This window comes from Labrus bergylta, chromosome 5, assembly GCF_963930695.1.
Source record: "Labrus bergylta chromosome 5, fLabBer1.1, whole genome shotgun sequence".
Classification (NCBI taxonomy): Eukaryota; Metazoa; Chordata; class Actinopteri; order Labriformes; family Labridae; genus Labrus; species Labrus bergylta.
Window position 1 is genome coordinate 10,490,287 of NC_089199.1, and position 18,063 is coordinate 10,508,349.

At 38.4% G+C, this 18,063-nt stretch overlaps 1 protein-coding gene across 2 annotated transcripts; it reads right to left on the reverse strand.

Moving 5' to 3' along the window:
- Positions 1 to 386: 386 nt before the first annotated feature.
- Positions 387 to 17,830, reverse strand: mmel1 (membrane metallo-endopeptidase-like 1). Of its 2 annotated transcripts, XM_065954721.1 has the most exons (25): positions 17,640 to 17,830; positions 14,794 to 15,059; positions 13,978 to 14,154; positions 13,482 to 13,526; positions 13,107 to 13,166; positions 12,811 to 12,972; positions 12,605 to 12,685; positions 12,228 to 12,323; positions 11,555 to 11,673; positions 10,740 to 10,805; positions 10,181 to 10,315; positions 9,806 to 9,895; positions 8,267 to 8,403; positions 8,064 to 8,157; positions 7,837 to 7,965; positions 7,034 to 7,132; positions 6,809 to 6,892; positions 6,624 to 6,727; positions 6,227 to 6,285; positions 5,948 to 6,067; positions 5,516 to 5,649; positions 5,316 to 5,381; positions 5,093 to 5,188; positions 4,444 to 4,520; positions 387 to 3,631 (listed from the first exon to the last, which is right to left on the reverse strand). In XM_065954721.1, exons 3-25 carry the CDS (start codon positions 14,132 to 14,134, stop codon positions 3,532 to 3,534), a joined length of 2,310 nt encoding a protein of 769 aa, XP_065810793.1. In that variant the 5' UTR covers positions 14,135 to 14,154; positions 14,794 to 15,059; positions 17,640 to 17,830; the 3' UTR covers positions 387 to 3,531. The 2 variants fall into 2 exon arrangements, with proteins under 2 accessions (XP_065810793.1, XP_020484682.1); XM_020629026.3 differs by lacking the exon at positions 14,794 to 15,059.
- Between the last annotated feature and the right edge of the window lie 233 nt (positions 17,831 to 18,063).

Genomic DNA, 18,063 nt, shown 5'->3' on the forward strand with positions numbered 1-18,063 from the left:
ATTCTACTCATTATTTCAGTAAAATTACAAGGGATTGTAGGCACCAGAGGAAGTGGATCAACTAAATTAGAAGAATTCATGATGTGAGAACCGTGAATTTCTGATTTAGATAATATGTAAGTTGTACCAAACCAAAATAGAATTGTAAGTGTAGCCGACAATTTAAATATAGGGATGTAATCAAAATCATAATTAAGATGGTGTAGTCCTACCTCGCGCATGCATTAATTGTTAAATATATTTTTTTCTGAACTAAAATGTGAATAAAGTAAATTATAGATATAGAAGCATTCTTATCCTCTTGTATTTTTTTGCCTTTGCAAAGATGTCAGGTTTTTATACACACATGTTCATGCAAAGGAGAGACTTGAGATGATACCAGTGGAACCAGTAGAGACAGTCACTTTAATGGCAATCTACATCGTTACATAGCAGCAGGAACATTCATAAAACATCTTTAACATCTGAATTCTTGCAAAGCAACAATGACATGTCTTAAATATTCATGTAGATAAATAAAATCCTCTGATGGGTATACACATAAACATGTTTATATAGTACAAAAATGTATTTGTTCTTGGCTTCTGAATTTCTAAACCACACAACTTCAGCCGATGTGAAGCTAGAACTAAGGCAAGATATATCAGCTCTCTTATTTAATATATAATAATGACTATTTATATGTAAATACTGCAGTATAGAACACCTAGTATCTACAATAAAACGTTCAATTTAACCTTCCCATTCTTGTTCAGCTAACAGTTTCTACTATATATATATTCTTTAAACTTGAATAAAACCGGACAAAATAAACAATAGTCCGAGCTTCAGCTGTTGCCTTTCAAACAGCAGCCTTCTCTTTGCACTGTAGCTTATGATTCCTCCTCCAGCATCTCTTTGAACCAGACATGATACATGTGCCTTCTTGTTCAAAATAAAAGGCTTTGACATTTCACGAGATACACTTGTTCTCTTTCCTGGAAAGAACAAGATTAAAGGACTGTTTCCACCGTCATGCGTGTCTTATAAATAAGAAGCTCTAAGAAAGTTAGCTAAGATTAGCACAAAGACTTTAAACAGTGGGGAAAAGCTAGTCTAGTTAAAATCTTTCCAAACAAAATCCAAAAGATGAACTTTTTCTGTGAAAACCATGAGCTAATTGTTAGTGCCGAGGATCAGGAAAACCATTGAAAACTGGTTTGATCTGCCTGACCTGATTAATCAAAACTGTTTGATCTAATAAAGGGAGGTTTAAGCCAAGGTGACGCATTTTGGTCAAAAACCAAGATGTTGATGTGGAATGATCTGAAATGTTATAGTTTCTTGTATGGTTCTCGAGATATCACTTGTTATGAATTGGCACTATACAAATAATCATTGATTGATTCTACAAGCACCAGGAATTGGAAATTGGAACAAGCTATAGCATATCCACTTGCTCCTGCATCACAGATTTTGCCGCTCTGATTGGCTGTTACATACAGTGGCATTTTGGTTTGCTGTCCTTGGAAACCACAAAATAAACTGGGAATCCAAAAGCGCTTATCCAGCCAATAAGCTCTGGTAAAATGCTGTTTAATATCTTTACACCTTTCTTTTTAAGCAGATTTAAAAAAGGAAATTAGTGTAAGTCTGAGAGGGTCAGTTTTTGTTTGACAGAGCTAACTGTTACTAACTTAATGCCAAGCTACTGTAACCACCTGTTGGTTGTAGCTTATATTTAACAGACATGAGTGTGGTATCGTTTATCTCGTCCAACTCTGCCAGAAAGCGAATCAGCGTAATGATTCCTGAAATGTCAAACTTTAGCTTTAACATGTGAGCACATTATCAACATTTACATTCTTAGAAAAACAGTGCTAAGAGTAACAGTAAATATGTGAAGACTGAGAGACGGACTGAGAGCGTAAAGCTTCAATATGTACATTCAATTCAGCAGCCTCTGTCGAAGCCCAAAAGTCGTCTTCAGGTTACCAAAGCATCCTGAATTTGATCAATGACAAGCAAACATTTAGAGGCTGTTTTTCTTTCCTTCTAAATAAAAGCTCTGTTCAGCACACAACACCGTAGCTTCCTGATGCTGCTACCTGCATCCCCTCTGCTTTGATTCTCCTGTCATTACTTGTTAATAAAGGTAGAAAATAACAGTCCTGGCCCTAGCCATCTCTTTAATGATTGTGGCTTGTGGTTTGGCTACTGGCGGTCACCATGCTTCAGCACACTGCACTTCATCCTTTCATCTTACACAGAACAGATCAATGTGAGATCAGAGGGCAAAGCACTTCATCTGCTGCTCAGCCATGTGTGAAGCTATCTGAGGAGGTTTTCTTTTCCCACCCCCTTTTCAGCATGTAATTGGCTATGCCCAGAGGGTACAAGTCTTGTAAGCACTGTGGTCAGATTGTTTGATAAAGGAAAGTACATTTGCTCAACAAATCAATCAGTATTTCAAGCTCAGTATAAACGTACAGATATGATACAAGCAGTTATAATAGATTTCAATAAATCTAGGGAGTAATGGTCTGACTACACAACACAACCATTATGAGTATCTGAGTGTAAACTCTGTACCTAAACCGGGTTGTACCCATTTAAAGTGAAACCTTTCCATCATTATCACGTCACCCTTAGGTATTTTTGACACAAGCTACGAAGCAGCAGACACACCAATAATGTTCAAAACATCTGGAAAATTATTATTATTATTATTATTATTTTACAGCAAACAGTCATGGCATACATAAACATTTCTGCAGTGAGTATTCAGCAACAACCATTTGCAGAACCTGATAAAGACAATTAGAAAAAAAGTAATGCTCGATAAAGAACTCAGTATCTTCATAAATATTACATCTTTATCCACTTTGTCAGTGAAGAAATGTCGAAAGCAGCAGCTTTAGCAGAATGCTAATTTAAGGTTAAAGCTGCAAAGATTTAACAGTCTTAAAGTCTTAAGATAATGTGTTTCATATAAGAGTGAATGAACAGAACTCTCAGAGTGTGACTAATTCTATTGAAGCATTACTTCAGCAAAGCCCACAGCTTTCATTTATTTTATTCTCTCTAGTCAAAGTTTTATTTTTGACCGTTGTTTCTTCTGAACTGGCGCGATGTCTTAAAAACGTTAAGTCAGAGAGAGGACAAATTTTTAAGAGTAAATCACAAAAATCGGCACAAAAGATTAATTTAAGGAAGGCTGGCAAAGCATTAAGGCCGTCCCTGTGAGCTCAGTTTTTATTTTAATGTAAGACATTTTATTTACCAACTCCTCACTAAGTGTGACAGCAAAGGACAGGTGACCTACTCATCCAGAGACAACACTTTAAACTTGAGAAGATGCCCAAGCAAGTTTCCTTTTGTGATTAAACATGCTGTTAGTTTTTAAACAAGGATGGCCAGGATGTCATCCATTTGAAATGCACAACATCCAATATCCAAATATATTGGAATAGGAACAATGTCTCCAACTGCAACTTGTTCTTTTGATTTGAGTTGTCCTCAATAAATAAATATCTGTGGAGTAAAAACAATCTACCAGACACGGCACTTCTGCTCGGGGTTCATAATACTCCCCTTTTGGCACTGAAAAGCTTCTGAGAACGCTTCAAAATTCTGGAGAGATCCAAGCACCCTATAAAAAAAGGGAAAAAAAAGGTGGTATGTTATAAATGCTTAGCACTTCTTAGTAAAAGTGTAGCTTCACAGTAATTAGATTAGCATAAGGAGCTGTAGTGAGTTGAGAACTTGGTGTTAGGCTTTAATCTATAGTGTGGTAAATCTGTTAATTCAAAGAGGCAAAGTGAGGCAAAGTTTTATTGAGTCTTGTTTTTTAAACCTGAGATTTTTTTTTCAGCTTTGTTTTTGGTCTGCACCAACTGCTGAGGTAATAGTAGTGGGCTAAATACAGCAAAAATAGCCTGCTGTACAAAACGGTTATTATTTCATAATATAAAATTAGCCCGTATAACTATATATATTTATTACAATGCAGTGTCTCTGTAACTTTACACTACATGCTTGGATTGAAATGCAGCCTTTATTTATTGAGATCACATGCAATATTTAGCCATTGTTGTAATATATAATATTTGCGGGGCGCTGGATAGTTTAGCGGTTATGTCGCCCCATGTACAGAGGCTATAGTCCTCATCGCAGCGGCGGGTTCTAGTCTGACATCAGCCCTTTGTTTAATGTCGTTCCCACTCCCTCCTCCCGAAGTTTCCTGTTTCTCTTCAGATGTTCTATCCAATAAAGCCAAAAATAGGCCAAAGAAACATAAAAACATAATAATATCAAAATAGTTCAACCCTGAACTCAACTTAAGAAAATAAGAAATGAATAACAACAATGGTCATTCTTGACTTCTACACTAATTGAATTCATACAACTCTATAGAATAAGTTTTGGTTCTGAGGTATATGTGAGTATGCTTCAGCTCTTTACCTGTATTCTAAAGGACTGTGTGAGTCGGTCTTGATTGACTGGCTGGCATACTCAGGCCGATAAGCACCACACCACACCTAGAAAAGAGATTCATGAGTAGAGTGTGATCAAGTTTTAAAAAGAATTCACCAAACAAAAATGAACATTTAACCGGAAACAAAATGTGTATTATAGCACAAATATACTCTCTGTTTATGCTCTATTATTACACAGTACATTTCATATCATTATTAGCTTTTATCTGTGCACGTCTGATTCAAGCTGGAAGACAATAACTAACTGGCAACCACAAAAGTCAGTTATAGAAAGAGAGTTATAGACTTGTGAAATCAGAGGTTAGACCTGTAATATTGTGGCTTCCCGTTTTCTGCTTATTCTGTAAATTCCCTGGCAGCGAATTGCTCTTTTCTTTGGCAGCTCATCTTATCCCCTTTGTGTGTTCCTGAACACTGATTTGTTCTGGGATTGGCTCAGCACCTAACCCCCCGACCCTTTCACTTTGTCCCAGTGTTTACTTCCCAACATCAACTTAAGAATGCACCTCCTGGGATTTTGCCCTTGACCGCTGATGGAGAAACCGCTGTCTGCCCCCTGTCTGCTAAAATAGGACATTTGGAAATCAAATTTTCCCCCTGTTTGTTATACTTACTTGGGCAAAGTTAAGAAAGAAAAGTTGCTTGTGATCCATATCGAGACCAGGCAGACGAGGCTCTTCCCCCTGCATCTCCACCCACTTTAGATACGCCTGTAAACACACATACACATTTAAACACAGATTTCACATGAGCAAAAAGTTTGTACAAACATTTGAAGAAAATAACTGCTGCAGAAAAGAAACACGTTGTTTTGTATTTTGGCAGCTAAAACCAAACCTTGTATGCTTGACGGACCCCTCCATTGTCTGCAATGTTCTCCCCTAAAGTGCTGATACCACTGACCTGCATTTACCCCAACAAACATAAACACACACACTCGCATGAGAATAACTCATTTGGTGGCCACTTAATACATGGTTTATATTGTCAAGGATAATAGTAAATAGAAAACAAACATGTCACTTCAGTTTGCTTACATTCTGTCCACCTGCTAGCTTCCAGTTGAAGTTGCCGTATTGTTGCACCATGCACTGTGACTGCTCTTTAAAATGCTCTGCAGAGTAATTACTCCACCAGTTTAGCATATTACCGTCCTTGTCAAAATTCCGTCCTGCAGGGAAACACAGTGTATTAAGAGATGTGGTCTGTTTACCGAACATGATGCATGTAACCTATCACAGCTGTTAAAGATAGAGTCAGTAGCTCCTTAAAAATCAAATGTAGACTTCTATTAAAGTAACGCTGCTTAATCATCACTTTGAGTCAAATTTGAATGTTGTCTTTACAAGCTGCAACAAACATTGTTACTGACTCTACCTTTAATATATTATAAAATGACAGAAGCTGATCAACTGAATTGATCAGTTCAGACTTCACAACATTTTCATGATGAATCACTCATGTCTCACCATTATCATCAAATCCATGTGTGATCTCATGGCCGATGACCATTCCTATCCCACCAAAGTTGAGGGCCTGATGCTGTTGTTTACTAAAGAAAGGTGGCTGCAGGATTCCTGCTGGAAACACTGAGGACGGACAAAAACAACAGCAGTGAAAACACCAAAAGTGCTGACGGGACTAAACAGGTTTACAATAAAGAAGGACTGTGGTTCTACATGGAAAAAAAATCTCTGATTTTTAATACAAGCTACTGACGACCTCATTGATTCTCATAAAGGTCTTACCAATCTGGTTTCTGTTGGGGGAGTAGAATGCATTCACTACAGCAGCACCAATGATCCACCTGAGGAGTGGTCAGCAAAGGGTTTAAAAAAAAGATACAACAGAGAACATATTTCCAAACCAAGGCCGCCATTTTTCAATTAAATCTTCAACAACAACTAAAACAAGAACATAAATACATCAAGTCCATGTTATTTTATCTCTCATGCAGCTATTTGTCTGAGCCCAAACTACTTACCAATCTTAAAAACAGTCAGACACATTATGTAATTACATTTTGAATAAGGGAATGCCGTTTTGTCGACCTTGATTGTGTTTGATATCATACACTTAAAATATGATTACGGCCTGAGTGTGTTGTACTAACAGCTTCAAATTACAGGTGTATCAAAAGCTTACAGGTCAGGGTCAACCGGCTCTCTGAGCTTCTTCAGGCTCTTCTGTGCTTCTGACCTGAGGTTCTCCAGGATGTTCTCGAAATAATGTTCATCACTATAATTAAGCTGGAAGGACAAACAGATCAAATCAGTAAAAAGTGAATCCATCCGTTATTAACACTTGGCCCGGAAATAGAAGTCACTTACATGAGCGTATTCTTTGTCAAGCTTCTGGTTGCTTTCCTGCAGAATGTGATCTGGATAGCCAATGTGCTCCTTGATTGCCATGGCCTACAAGAGCGACAGCATAATAAGTATAACACACTATGATCACATTAAGATTTCTCCATAGTTACAGAAATCAATTTTTTTTTTAATTTCTAGAGAGGATACACTCTTAGTCTCTTATCTTGGCTGTGTTTTTTTTTTTACCTTCTCTCTTGCCTTCTCTTTGGAGGGAGTATCCATCCAGTTTAACTCCTCAAGTGTTTCCACATACGCCTGCTGGATCTTTCTGATAAGGTCACTGACCTGTTGACAGTGCAACCACACTCTATCATGATTACGTGGCCTCAGCTAATACATGATACATGTTGTTTATAAAATAGATATTTATGGCCGATCATGAGTCCTGTATGTTGCATAAAGCACAGGATGAAGAAAAATAGATTGGAATAATTATAAATACCATGTGGCTGTTTCATTGCTCTTGTCTTTATTATGGATGCTATGTAATATTTGTCATATTACAACAGTGCATTTAATTGAACATGTCACTTGTTTTTTTTCTTGATTAAATATCACACAATGCAGTTTGGAGTCTAAAAAGTGTAACTTGTCTTAAAATGTATTTTAATGAGAACAATGTACATCATTTTATTTCTTGATAACAATGCAAAATGTGAAAGTTACAGTTTGAATTCCTTGTTGGACATAAACCCTAATCGTTACAGTAAAAGTATCTGCTTGCTTTAAAAAGAAACAGTGTTTTTGTTATGTTTGTAGGATTCACTTCGATGACTGACAAGAGCTGCATCGGTCAAAAGACTAATAACAAGACTGACTACAAATCCAGAAAGGATGCAAGTTCAACGACACACCCAAAAGTCACTCCTGTTGTGATGACTGAATATGCATTTTCTTTAAAGCATTTTGAAGACTCTTTGCAGTAACTTTTTTGCATTTGCAGCAGCTAGTTTGCTCCGTTGGCAGCCACAGTACCAAAAAGGACTCACCATTTGTTTGCCCTCTCCTGCAAAGGTCTCTTGCACATATAGCGCTCCAACAGCGTTCTCCATGCTGCTCTGAACATAACGGACACATTCCCTCCACCAAGCATCCTCCACAGTGGTCCCATAGAGAGTCTGATAACACACAGACACAGAAAGAAGCACACTGTTATTTCAGTTTCTGACAGTCTTGTGTTAATGTGTGCCGTTCTGTTGTGTCATACTCATCCCACCTTCCTGTAACGCGCTCTGGCATCTTTGAAACGACGGCTCAGGCTATTAACTCTGTCGAAGATGAGCTGCCAGGTGAGGTAGTTCTGCATAGTTCTGTAAAGATTAATGATTTTTTTGTTAGATTTTTTTTGGCTCAGTTGTACATATTCTGTTATAATAAGATTTTCATTTGCTACATTTTGCTTAGAACTCTTGGAGTGACCTGACACTGTGTCTGGAGAGAACGTCATTCATCTTCTCAAGGTAGGGAGCGCTGTAAACCACCACCTCCTCCTCCGGCTGCACCGCAATGGACACACTTGAAAGCACCCCTTGAATAAATCGTGTCCAGTTAAAACCCTGGAAAAGGGAAGAGAGAAGATGGGAACAGCAATGATCTCAAAGTCTGCTGGTTGTACGTTATGAATAGAAGTATAAACAATAAACTAAACCAAAATGGAGAAAAAGTTTCAGCAACACTTGGAAGACATTTTGAAATATTGAACTTTCAGGTAAAGCCAGTCTAGCACCTGTTACTATTACCATGTAACAAGTAAACCTGAACCCGCAAGTTATCACTTTAAAAAAAAAACTACAGACATGGCTGAGGTTAGGTAAGCACCACTGTACATGTTATTGAATCCATTGCGTACCCACATACAATAAGAAATGTGTCAGTAGCCTACCTTCATCCACTGTTACACAATGTTTGCTCACACTTGTACTAAGTTACCTGAACGAGAACTACTGTGATCAGAAGCAGAACACTGTACTTTGTTAGCTGTACGCTAATCTTAGGTTCCTACCTCATAGAGGAGTAGTTGTACATTCTGATAATATACTTGTTTGCTTTCTTCCAGAGACATGGGTTGAGCTAGCAGTCTTTTAACTTAACTTAGCTGAAGACAAAGACTGTTGTCATCTGTCTATAAGTGCATTAAAGCTGTCAGCTGTTAGTTGGATCTATTCTCAAGGTTACTGTTGTACAGTATTGAAGGAAAAGTTCATCATTAAAGGGAATACACGTATTCTTAATGCTTTCTTGTCCAAAACTATCTAGAGCCAGCCGACTTTTAGCTCAGATTAGCACAAAGAAAGAATGGAAACAGGGTGAACAGCTATCCTGATCAAAACTTAACTTCACACTTTAAACCTTATTGACGAAATAAATTTAGCTCTTTTAGGCAACTAGCTACTTATTACATTTTGTCCCCCGATAAAACATAAAAGATAAAACATGTTAATGCTATAGAAGTGGTAGCAGGTTAATCTATTTAATTTGGGACAATGTTAAGCTACCTGTTTGTAACATACATTATCACATGACATTATCATTAAAAAAAAAATAAGATTCTCTAAAAGAAAGTATAGTAAAGTATGTTTGTATCTCATTTCTTATAATTTTTCAGGTAAAGTGAACATAAATAAACATGATCCCTTGGGGGTCGACATTAAACTAAACATGCTAATGTCTGTTTTCAAGCCCTGGCTGATTGATAAGTTGTGGTTAAATTTCCCAAATTTGTTTAAATATTTGTTTATTTCACATCCGCCAGCTAATCAGAGACTAGTCGTTTCCATGGCTTACAACCCTAACACGTAGACTGCACAAAATTGCCTTGTTCAAAGGCACCTGAACTGTTTATTACTAAGTGAAAATATATTTATTCCTTTATTTAGTTATCCTACTCTGATTTCAAAGATACAGTGTCTTAGTAAAAAGCTAATGTAACACATAAGAAAGAAGTGAAATTACACTTACATTAAGGCTGTAAGTGCTCTGCAGCTCTCCCAGCGTCATCTTATTGTAGAGGATGGTGACATCTTGGCGCTCCTCTGCCGGTGAGGTAGCCTGCACAGCAACAGAAAGGGAAAGTTCTTCTACTAACTGATACTTTTTTAATCTACATTAACATTTTGCTCTTCTTTCATCATAAAAGTCTCCTTTGGCATGCTCTTGACAGGCACTAAAAATGAAAGGTTAAAAGCTTGGCTGATCCCCAACATTCAAATGAAATATGAACTGATTCTCTCATTTAATGGGAGCAGAGAGGAGGTGCTGTTTTTCATCTTGTCATCATTCATTTTCTTTATCGCTCTTTACACAGTTTTATTTCCTGTTGTGGCTGGCACTCACATTGGCGATGTCTGTCTCCAACTCCAGCACTTGCATCATTTCCTCCCACACACGGTCGTCTTCCTGAGTCAAGTTCTTGTCCTCTCGGGTTATCTTTGCGATGGAAACCATGAAATGAAGGTAGGCCTCTCGAACCTGTGATGCAATCACAAGCTGTCAAACTTGTTTCCACATCAAATTTAAGGTTATGTCAGGACAGCTGTGGTGAACGAAGTTACGGTTGTCAACACAATGAAAATAACACGAGTTACTCAAAACCAAAGTTTATTGTTCAAAATTGAAACTAATTTGGACTATTTCTTTAGTAGAAGTCGTTTTGGTGCAGCTTTTACTGTGAATCAAAGCTTGTGTGTAGCTCTTTAATGCGGTTCACATAACAAACATAATGTCTTTCACCTTCTTTGTACTGCGAAAGAGGCAAATATCTCAAACACAGATATGTCAAATAAAACCAAAGTCCTTTACAGTTTAAGATACCTTAAGAATGAAGTCAAAGATGTGTTGTTGTTTTGGAGTTTTTTGAGTGTCATATTGGTAAACCGATTATGTAAGACCTTACCTTCTTGTAATTTCCATCATTGAAGTAATAATCTCTTGATGGCATTCCGAGTCCTGGCTGGTCAGTCTTAACATAATATAAAAGGAGATCTTTAAGCTATTTGTTGTATGCATACATTTTTCTAATATTAACCCTTCAGTGTCCCAACATTTAAGCAGAATTATAACCCCCCCCCCACTAGCAAATAGGCATGGATATCAAAACAGAAATATATGTCGTCTTCCTGACTCTTGCAATTGTCCAACAAAACAACAAAATATATCTAAAATATTTATATAGCCTGTATAAATATATACAGTATAATATATATTACCTCCCCGCGTCACTACATCATGAATCCTTATGACATAAATGAGAGTAACAAGAACGGACGTTAATTAGATATCATGATGTATCATTATAATGTATCAAACGTCATAGAATCGCTGTATCTTAATATCATTGTTATCATTGTCCATGTAACGTGTGTTGTGAGTAGCCCTGTGATTTCTAAACCTACTAACAATTATTGTCTTTGTAGCCAAAGTCTGATTATCTTGTTCTTTTACGCGAGAAACATCTACTCGAGTTACCCTGAACATTACCATGCACACGAATACTTCAGTCGATATGTAGTCAAACCAATGTACACCTTCATAGGAAGTCCCAAGGATAACAACTTTGAATTAATCCCTGCTTAGAAATACACACTGTTGTTCTTTGTCTTTTCTTGGGATTTGCCTTTTATGATAAAAATGTAAAAGGAAAGCAAAGGACTGTTTAATGAAAGCAGATCTGTTACTGGTTATCTGTGCACCAATAGTCATCAATCTTACATAAATGATATGACGCCGGGAGTCACGATCGTCCGTCCACACGTACATGTCCAGCAGAACCTTCTTGTTGAAACGGCTGGTGAGAGTCGCCAGTGTGTCCTCCAGGCTCCATGCTTCCTCTGCAACATGAGGAAGAAAGTGGCACTTCATTTATACACAGTTTAGCTGTGAAGAGCTTTTCAATGTGGCAGCCAGAGAAAAAAAAAAGCAGGTCCCCTCTTTTCCCATTCTGCTAATTTTAATGGTCTCTCTGTGTAAATCTGTGTGTGCAGCTATGTGTGGTCAATTCTGTTAGAGCCACCATCCATGGTTACATTTAATTGAAGTGGCAGAAGCCAGGAGCTTTGGGAAGAGCAGAGTAGACTATTTAAAGCCTCCTCCTTCTCAGTCCTGAGTGAGGCCCTGCTCCTCTGCCCACTCATCACGCTCCCAAACTCCACACCTGACTGCTCAGCTGAAGAGCCTCAGCGGCCTCTTGATCCCGCCAACAAAGCTGGTACTCAGCATTTCCCTGACTACAAATATAGCCCACACGAGCTTTGTGTGAGCACATGTATTTGAGTGGGAATGTTTTTTTGGATTTTTTTGGTGTGTGGATGTATTGCATGTGCACACTGTACATAAAAAAAACTGTAAACATTCATCAGATTGTGGTTCAGGGATATTCATCTACCTGTGGTGGTGTTCCAGTCATCTGACGCCACGGGCCAGTCCCCGATACTGTTGATGAGCTTGAGGAGGGGCTGCGAGTCACGCTGCTCTATGAGGCCTGAAAATACCACAACACTGTAGTCTGTCTGTAATTTTTACTAGTGTGTGATTGTCAATGGCTATTTTTAAGCCTTGATGAAGCAGTGGAAGAAAAAACTATTGGCAGCTCTTTCTGTCGAGCAGAGTATCTGTAGGTTTCAAAACTCGAAAATACTTGAAAAGTCTTATAAAGATGAACAAATGCCTTAAATATTTGCCCTGACTAACAGTTTTTATCAACAACCTTGCCTTTTTTCAGAAGTGAACATCCTTTTTGACACTGCATAAAGAGATCCTTACTTTCATTCATGCAGGAGTTGTACAGGATTTTGGCCTTCTTTATGGCATCTCTGTCCTGTTGACTCTCTGTCTCAAGAACACCTGCAACAACAGACAAAAACACACACACACACACACACACACACACACAGATGTTTCCTCTCTGAATAAAACCCACGCACAGCCCCGAACTCTACCGTACACCGACCAATGAACATTGAGCTGACCTTTGAGGACAATCTCCAGTTTGTCCCTCAGAATGTCAAAGACGCTGTGACGGGAGCTCGTCTCTGGGATGACATGTCGTTCCAGCCAACCCCCGCAGGCGTACTGGTAGAAGTTGTCACAGGGCTTTGCAGACTGGTCCATGTTCTGCAGGAGTCGAGCAGCTTCAAGGTTTCAGGAGGAAAAAAATGGTGGGGGGGGGGGGGGAGGGACATCAAATGTGTTTTGCATGAATCTGGGGTTAACTTTGTTTAGAATATCACAGAGCAGGAGAGCAGAAAGAAATAGTTCCTCTAACCTGCAGTGACGCAGTCTGCAGTCGTGCACACTTCGCTTGGACTCAAGTGAAAAAACTGGCCTGGAGAAATCAATATCAACATTTACAAGAAAGCCTTTTGGACAAATGACACTCAGATAGGTTGAAATATAGATGACATCCTAAAAAAGCCTTTATCCATGGCACAGTCTCTATGAGTGTGTTAGAGAGGGACAAGTCTGTGTCAGCAGTGACTCTGTAGACTTTTGTGTGACTCCGCTGATGAGGCAGTAAAGGGAATTACAGTATTACAGGGTAACTATCAGAAGTGCAGCCTCAAATATGACACACGCCAACCCACTCATCCCACAGTTTATTCTGCGCTCAGTTTATAGGCTTAACGCGACCAAAGCTCACCTTCACTTGTTGAGCTCTGTGACACACTCATCCTGGTGGCTTGTTCTGAAATGGATGAAAGATACAGAGGGGAAAATGTCATTTAAAAGTAAGAGGTTTTATTGACCAGAAGCATCTAGGCAAGAGAAAATACATGCAGTATTGTGCTTGTGCTTTAAAAGTCCACGTAAGATTCTTACTTTCTTAAACAAACTAAAAAAGAAAAAGAAAAAGAGTCTTGAGTTCCACATAATGGTAAGGCCTCTGTGTGGGTGAAGAAAACTCCTTAAAAATCTGGAAAGTGACATAAACCTTTTTAAAAAAAAAAGTCTATTTGATTACATTTATGCATCAATTTTAAATAACTCTTGTCTGAGAGCGTCTCTAGGGTCAGGATCTTTTCCTGTGTCCACTCAGCTTGCAGTCACACAAAAAGAAGAGCAGAGAGGCACTTGTCATTGCTGCTACCATCTGTAATATGTAGATCTTTCCTCAGTGAGCCTAGCAGAGACGTTACCTTTCACCACTGACGTGTAGAGGACCACTAGCCCGGCCAAGGCACAGCTGACCAACAGCAGCAGCACAGACAGCCCAATCTCTGCAACAGTCCAACGACGCTTCCCGGGTTTACTTGATTTCTCCATGATATCCATTTGGCTTTCGGATTTGCCCATATTCCTCCTGTCTGCCGGCTCTGTGGGAAAGACTACGTGTGAGTGTGGGATGGTCCAGGCAGAGAGCTACCAGTGTGTGTATTTATGTGTGTGTGTGTGTGTGTGTGGGCTGTGCAGTGATCCATCGTTAAACTGTGCCAGCTGACCTGCAGTGAGTGAGCTTCAACTGCTGAACACCTACAGCAGCTTCACTGACAGAAGTTGTGAAACTGTGTGTCTAGTGGTATTGAAACAGTTTGTCCCTCAGCATGATATACTTTTCTACATTGTATGTTGTTTTTGTGTATGTTTGTGCAACATTACATCACATTAGTAGTGGTTACTATGCAGTCACTATATCATATTGATATGTATGTTTCAACAACCAGGGCAAGGTTGAAGGTGTAAATGGTGTATACATTTATTTATATTCTTACAATCATTATGATTTTATTTTCATTATTATCTGTCCTTTTTGTATTTTTGTATCCGTGACTTATCTACTCTTGTTCTGTCCTTTGAGCTTTTGTAACAACTGAATTCCCCCAAAGAGGGATCAATAAATTCCTTTTTTTTATCTTATCTTATCCTTGGTCCAAACAAATGGTACAACCATAATTCTAAAGGGTCCTATATGATGACTTAGAGAGGAGAAATACAAAATAATGTTTATATCATACCAAAGATGTTGCCTTTTTTTTCCAGATTTTACACTAATTTTTCACATTTCATATGCTGTTATGGATAATATCAGCTCGTTGTGTTTCCTAAAGCCCCTAAAACGAACAATCAGTGGCACCGGCGGCCTAGTGGTTGGAACGTGCGCCCCATGTGTAGAGGCTTATCCCTTGAGAGCAGGCGGACTGGGATCGAATCCAAACTGTGGCTCCATGTTGTTCCTCACTCTCTCTCTCTCACTGGTCTGACTCTATCCATTTTCCTGTCTCTAGAATAAAGGCATAAAAAAGTCAAAAAAAAAAAATCTTAAAAAAAAAAAAAAAAGAATGATCAGAGATAAAGGATAAAGGAAAAGGACAAAACATCTTCCCGTTTACAGGCTTTGATTGAATCAGACAAAAGGTCTTATCAAAGTAGAAGGAAACTCTTGTGCTTCAGCTTTTTGGAGTTTGGTGATCTCAGAGAAGGACCTTAGACGTTCAAAATATAATTCAGTGGACTGAAATGCAAAGCATTTGCACCAAAATAAATTCTCCTTAAGTTAAGTCCACTGAAAAGGTCTCACTTCTTTTTAACAGGCTATGCTAATGAGGCTGGAAACCATGGACATAGAGCACTGATGTTCGGGCCTTTATCTGACTGAAGGAATATTTTGGTTTATTTTGTGAAGGTAATTTGTTAGCTGTCTTTATAAAACAGCATTGCATTATTTATGTATTTATTGAAGTTACCAATGTATGTGGTTTTAACATTCTCCAGCAGTGCTAAAACACAACTGTGTATTTTTTGTAGTTCTTTGGCTTTGAGTGAGTTCAGCAAACAACCATGTTTTGTTTGGTCCATATGGTCCAGCCCTAACACCATCTGATGCCTAAGTTGTTAAAATGATTACTTGACAATAGTAAAGATGATTCTTGAGGGCTCGGCCCACCTGTTTTAATTACCTTAAAATATTCAACAGGTTTTATTCAGTTTACGAGTTCATTTATGACGTTATTTATCATTCAGCTCCATCTGGTCTGAATAAATTCTTGGACTGAGGGATTATTAAATGTGACATTTATTCTGGGAACAATTTGTGGAGCAGTAAAATGACCATTAAATTTACCTTCACTGACCATTGTTGGTTGAAACATCTGTCCACCCCACCACCCCTTACACACACACATGCACACACCAGGCCTCTAGCTCCACTTCCAGAGAGCTTATTTCTATGCACAATAATTATGTATGTGTGAACATAATATTGCAAATGAGCATTTGTGCAGGGGACAAAATGACAATCAGCCTTTGCTTTCAGCAAGCATTGCTTTGCATCTGCTCATTGTGCAGCACCTGTTTCACCATAACCAGCCCCATTGCCCTATCATTAGGTCTGACAGGGGCCCCGCTGTAAATCAGAGGCTCACACTGCTGTGCCCCATTAGCCCTGCCTGATGAATACTCATGGGCACATATCTGGCTCTACAGTGATGAAGAGCAGACAGGGGCTTGTTAGACCTTCACATCCTCGGCATCAGACTCGCACAGAAAGTGCCTTTGATGCTCAAACCCTGTGAAACTGCATTCAAGAAAGGCCTCACTTTATGGAAAACTGTGCAATAATGTGCATTCTGCTGTGTCAGTAAAAGATTAGTTGTCAAAGAGGAAGAGTTATTTACATCTTTAACTGTCCATGGATTGCTGTGCTGTATTTCTGGTTTGTGGGTTCTCAGAAAAGAGAGAAGGCAGCATTTAGCAGTTTCAGTTCAATTTGGTGGCAAGTTTTTTCCTATTGCATATTTTTTATACATATTTTTATAGAACAAATTTAAAACCCATGCAGATAATATCCATGGCTTTTTAAACATTTAAATACAGCAGAAATTAATTCAATAGAAATCTTATCTAATAATTTTAAGACTGAGTAATTTGTTTTTATTTTTTTAGATAAATTATGTGTACCACCCCCTAAAAGTTTCATCACATATCAGCAAACCATTCATTTTTATCATATTTTTTTAGATACATTTAAATCAATATAAAGATCAAAAACAAAGCTGATATCCTTTAGAATCAGAGTATGGAGCATGTCTATGTTGATGAAAGTTAATACTCATTATGATGGCTGTTCATGCTTTTCAGAAATCAGTGGAATTCTTAGAATATAAATAAATTACTTAGTATGTGTTCTTTTTTAGCCTTATTTGAAACATGCTATAAAAACAAGGTTTAATGTTATTATGCATAAGTATCAAACATTTTTAAAGCTAAGTAAAAAGACATCATAATTGATGTGTACAATCATCAAAGCTTCAAACTGATCTAGTTGGATTGGATGTCAGAATATTCTCCTTCAAAACAGCTTTAGAATGTCATTAAAGAATCCTTTTCCAAATATGTTCTCACCATCTCATGTTTCAGCAAGTAAATTATGCATATTTGATGCATGGTTATAAGTTTTTTAAGTGTTGACAACCTAACTGGTCAGTGTGTCAAACATAAAAATCCTTTTTTCTGAAAGTGAGACTAATCTTTACGAAATGTTTCGAGCTCTCCTTCTTTTAAGCACATTAGGATTACATGTGGTAGGGTTCAGTGAGTGGTACTGTTCGCCTGTAAACTTGTACGCGAAACAAGGATTAGACACATGCAGGTCAGACTTACAAACAATCTGCACACTTCTATTGACAGCAGAATTCAATATCCAGGAGTAAAAATGTCCAAACAGCTCCAAAATATTCATGAAGCACTTTTATAAATCTGTCCTGGGCCTCCTGACAACATGTGTGACACCTAAAGGCTGTAAATTCACTCTGGTACCTAACAGCAAACAAGAATCTCTTCTAAAAGAAGTCCACAGGCTTACCTTCTTCCTTGGTGTGTGGATGTGGTAGAAGTCCCTGAGGAGTTTCCAACCCCCCCCCCCCACACACAGCGTGCTAATATCTCACACACCCCTGCTGAGCATCCACTCAGAGCTGGTGTGAGGAGAAATGAGTCTGTGTGCTGCGGGCTGATGGAGACGTTTATCCAGCTCTGTGTGCTGCTCAGGGTATGAGTGAGGCAGCAGGGAGGGAGAGAGAGGGAGAGAGAGAGATTGAGGGAGGGGAGGTAGATGGGAGGTGTTAGTGCTGGTTTGTTTCTGATTACAGCACTATGATAAGAGAAAATGTTGGTGATGCTAGTGTCACAAGGCAGTGATTTGGGTTCTGATAAGTGTCTGAAGGGGTCAAAAGGATGTTACATAGAACATCCATTTTTATTTTTCCTCTTAAGTCTAAACAGTAGAA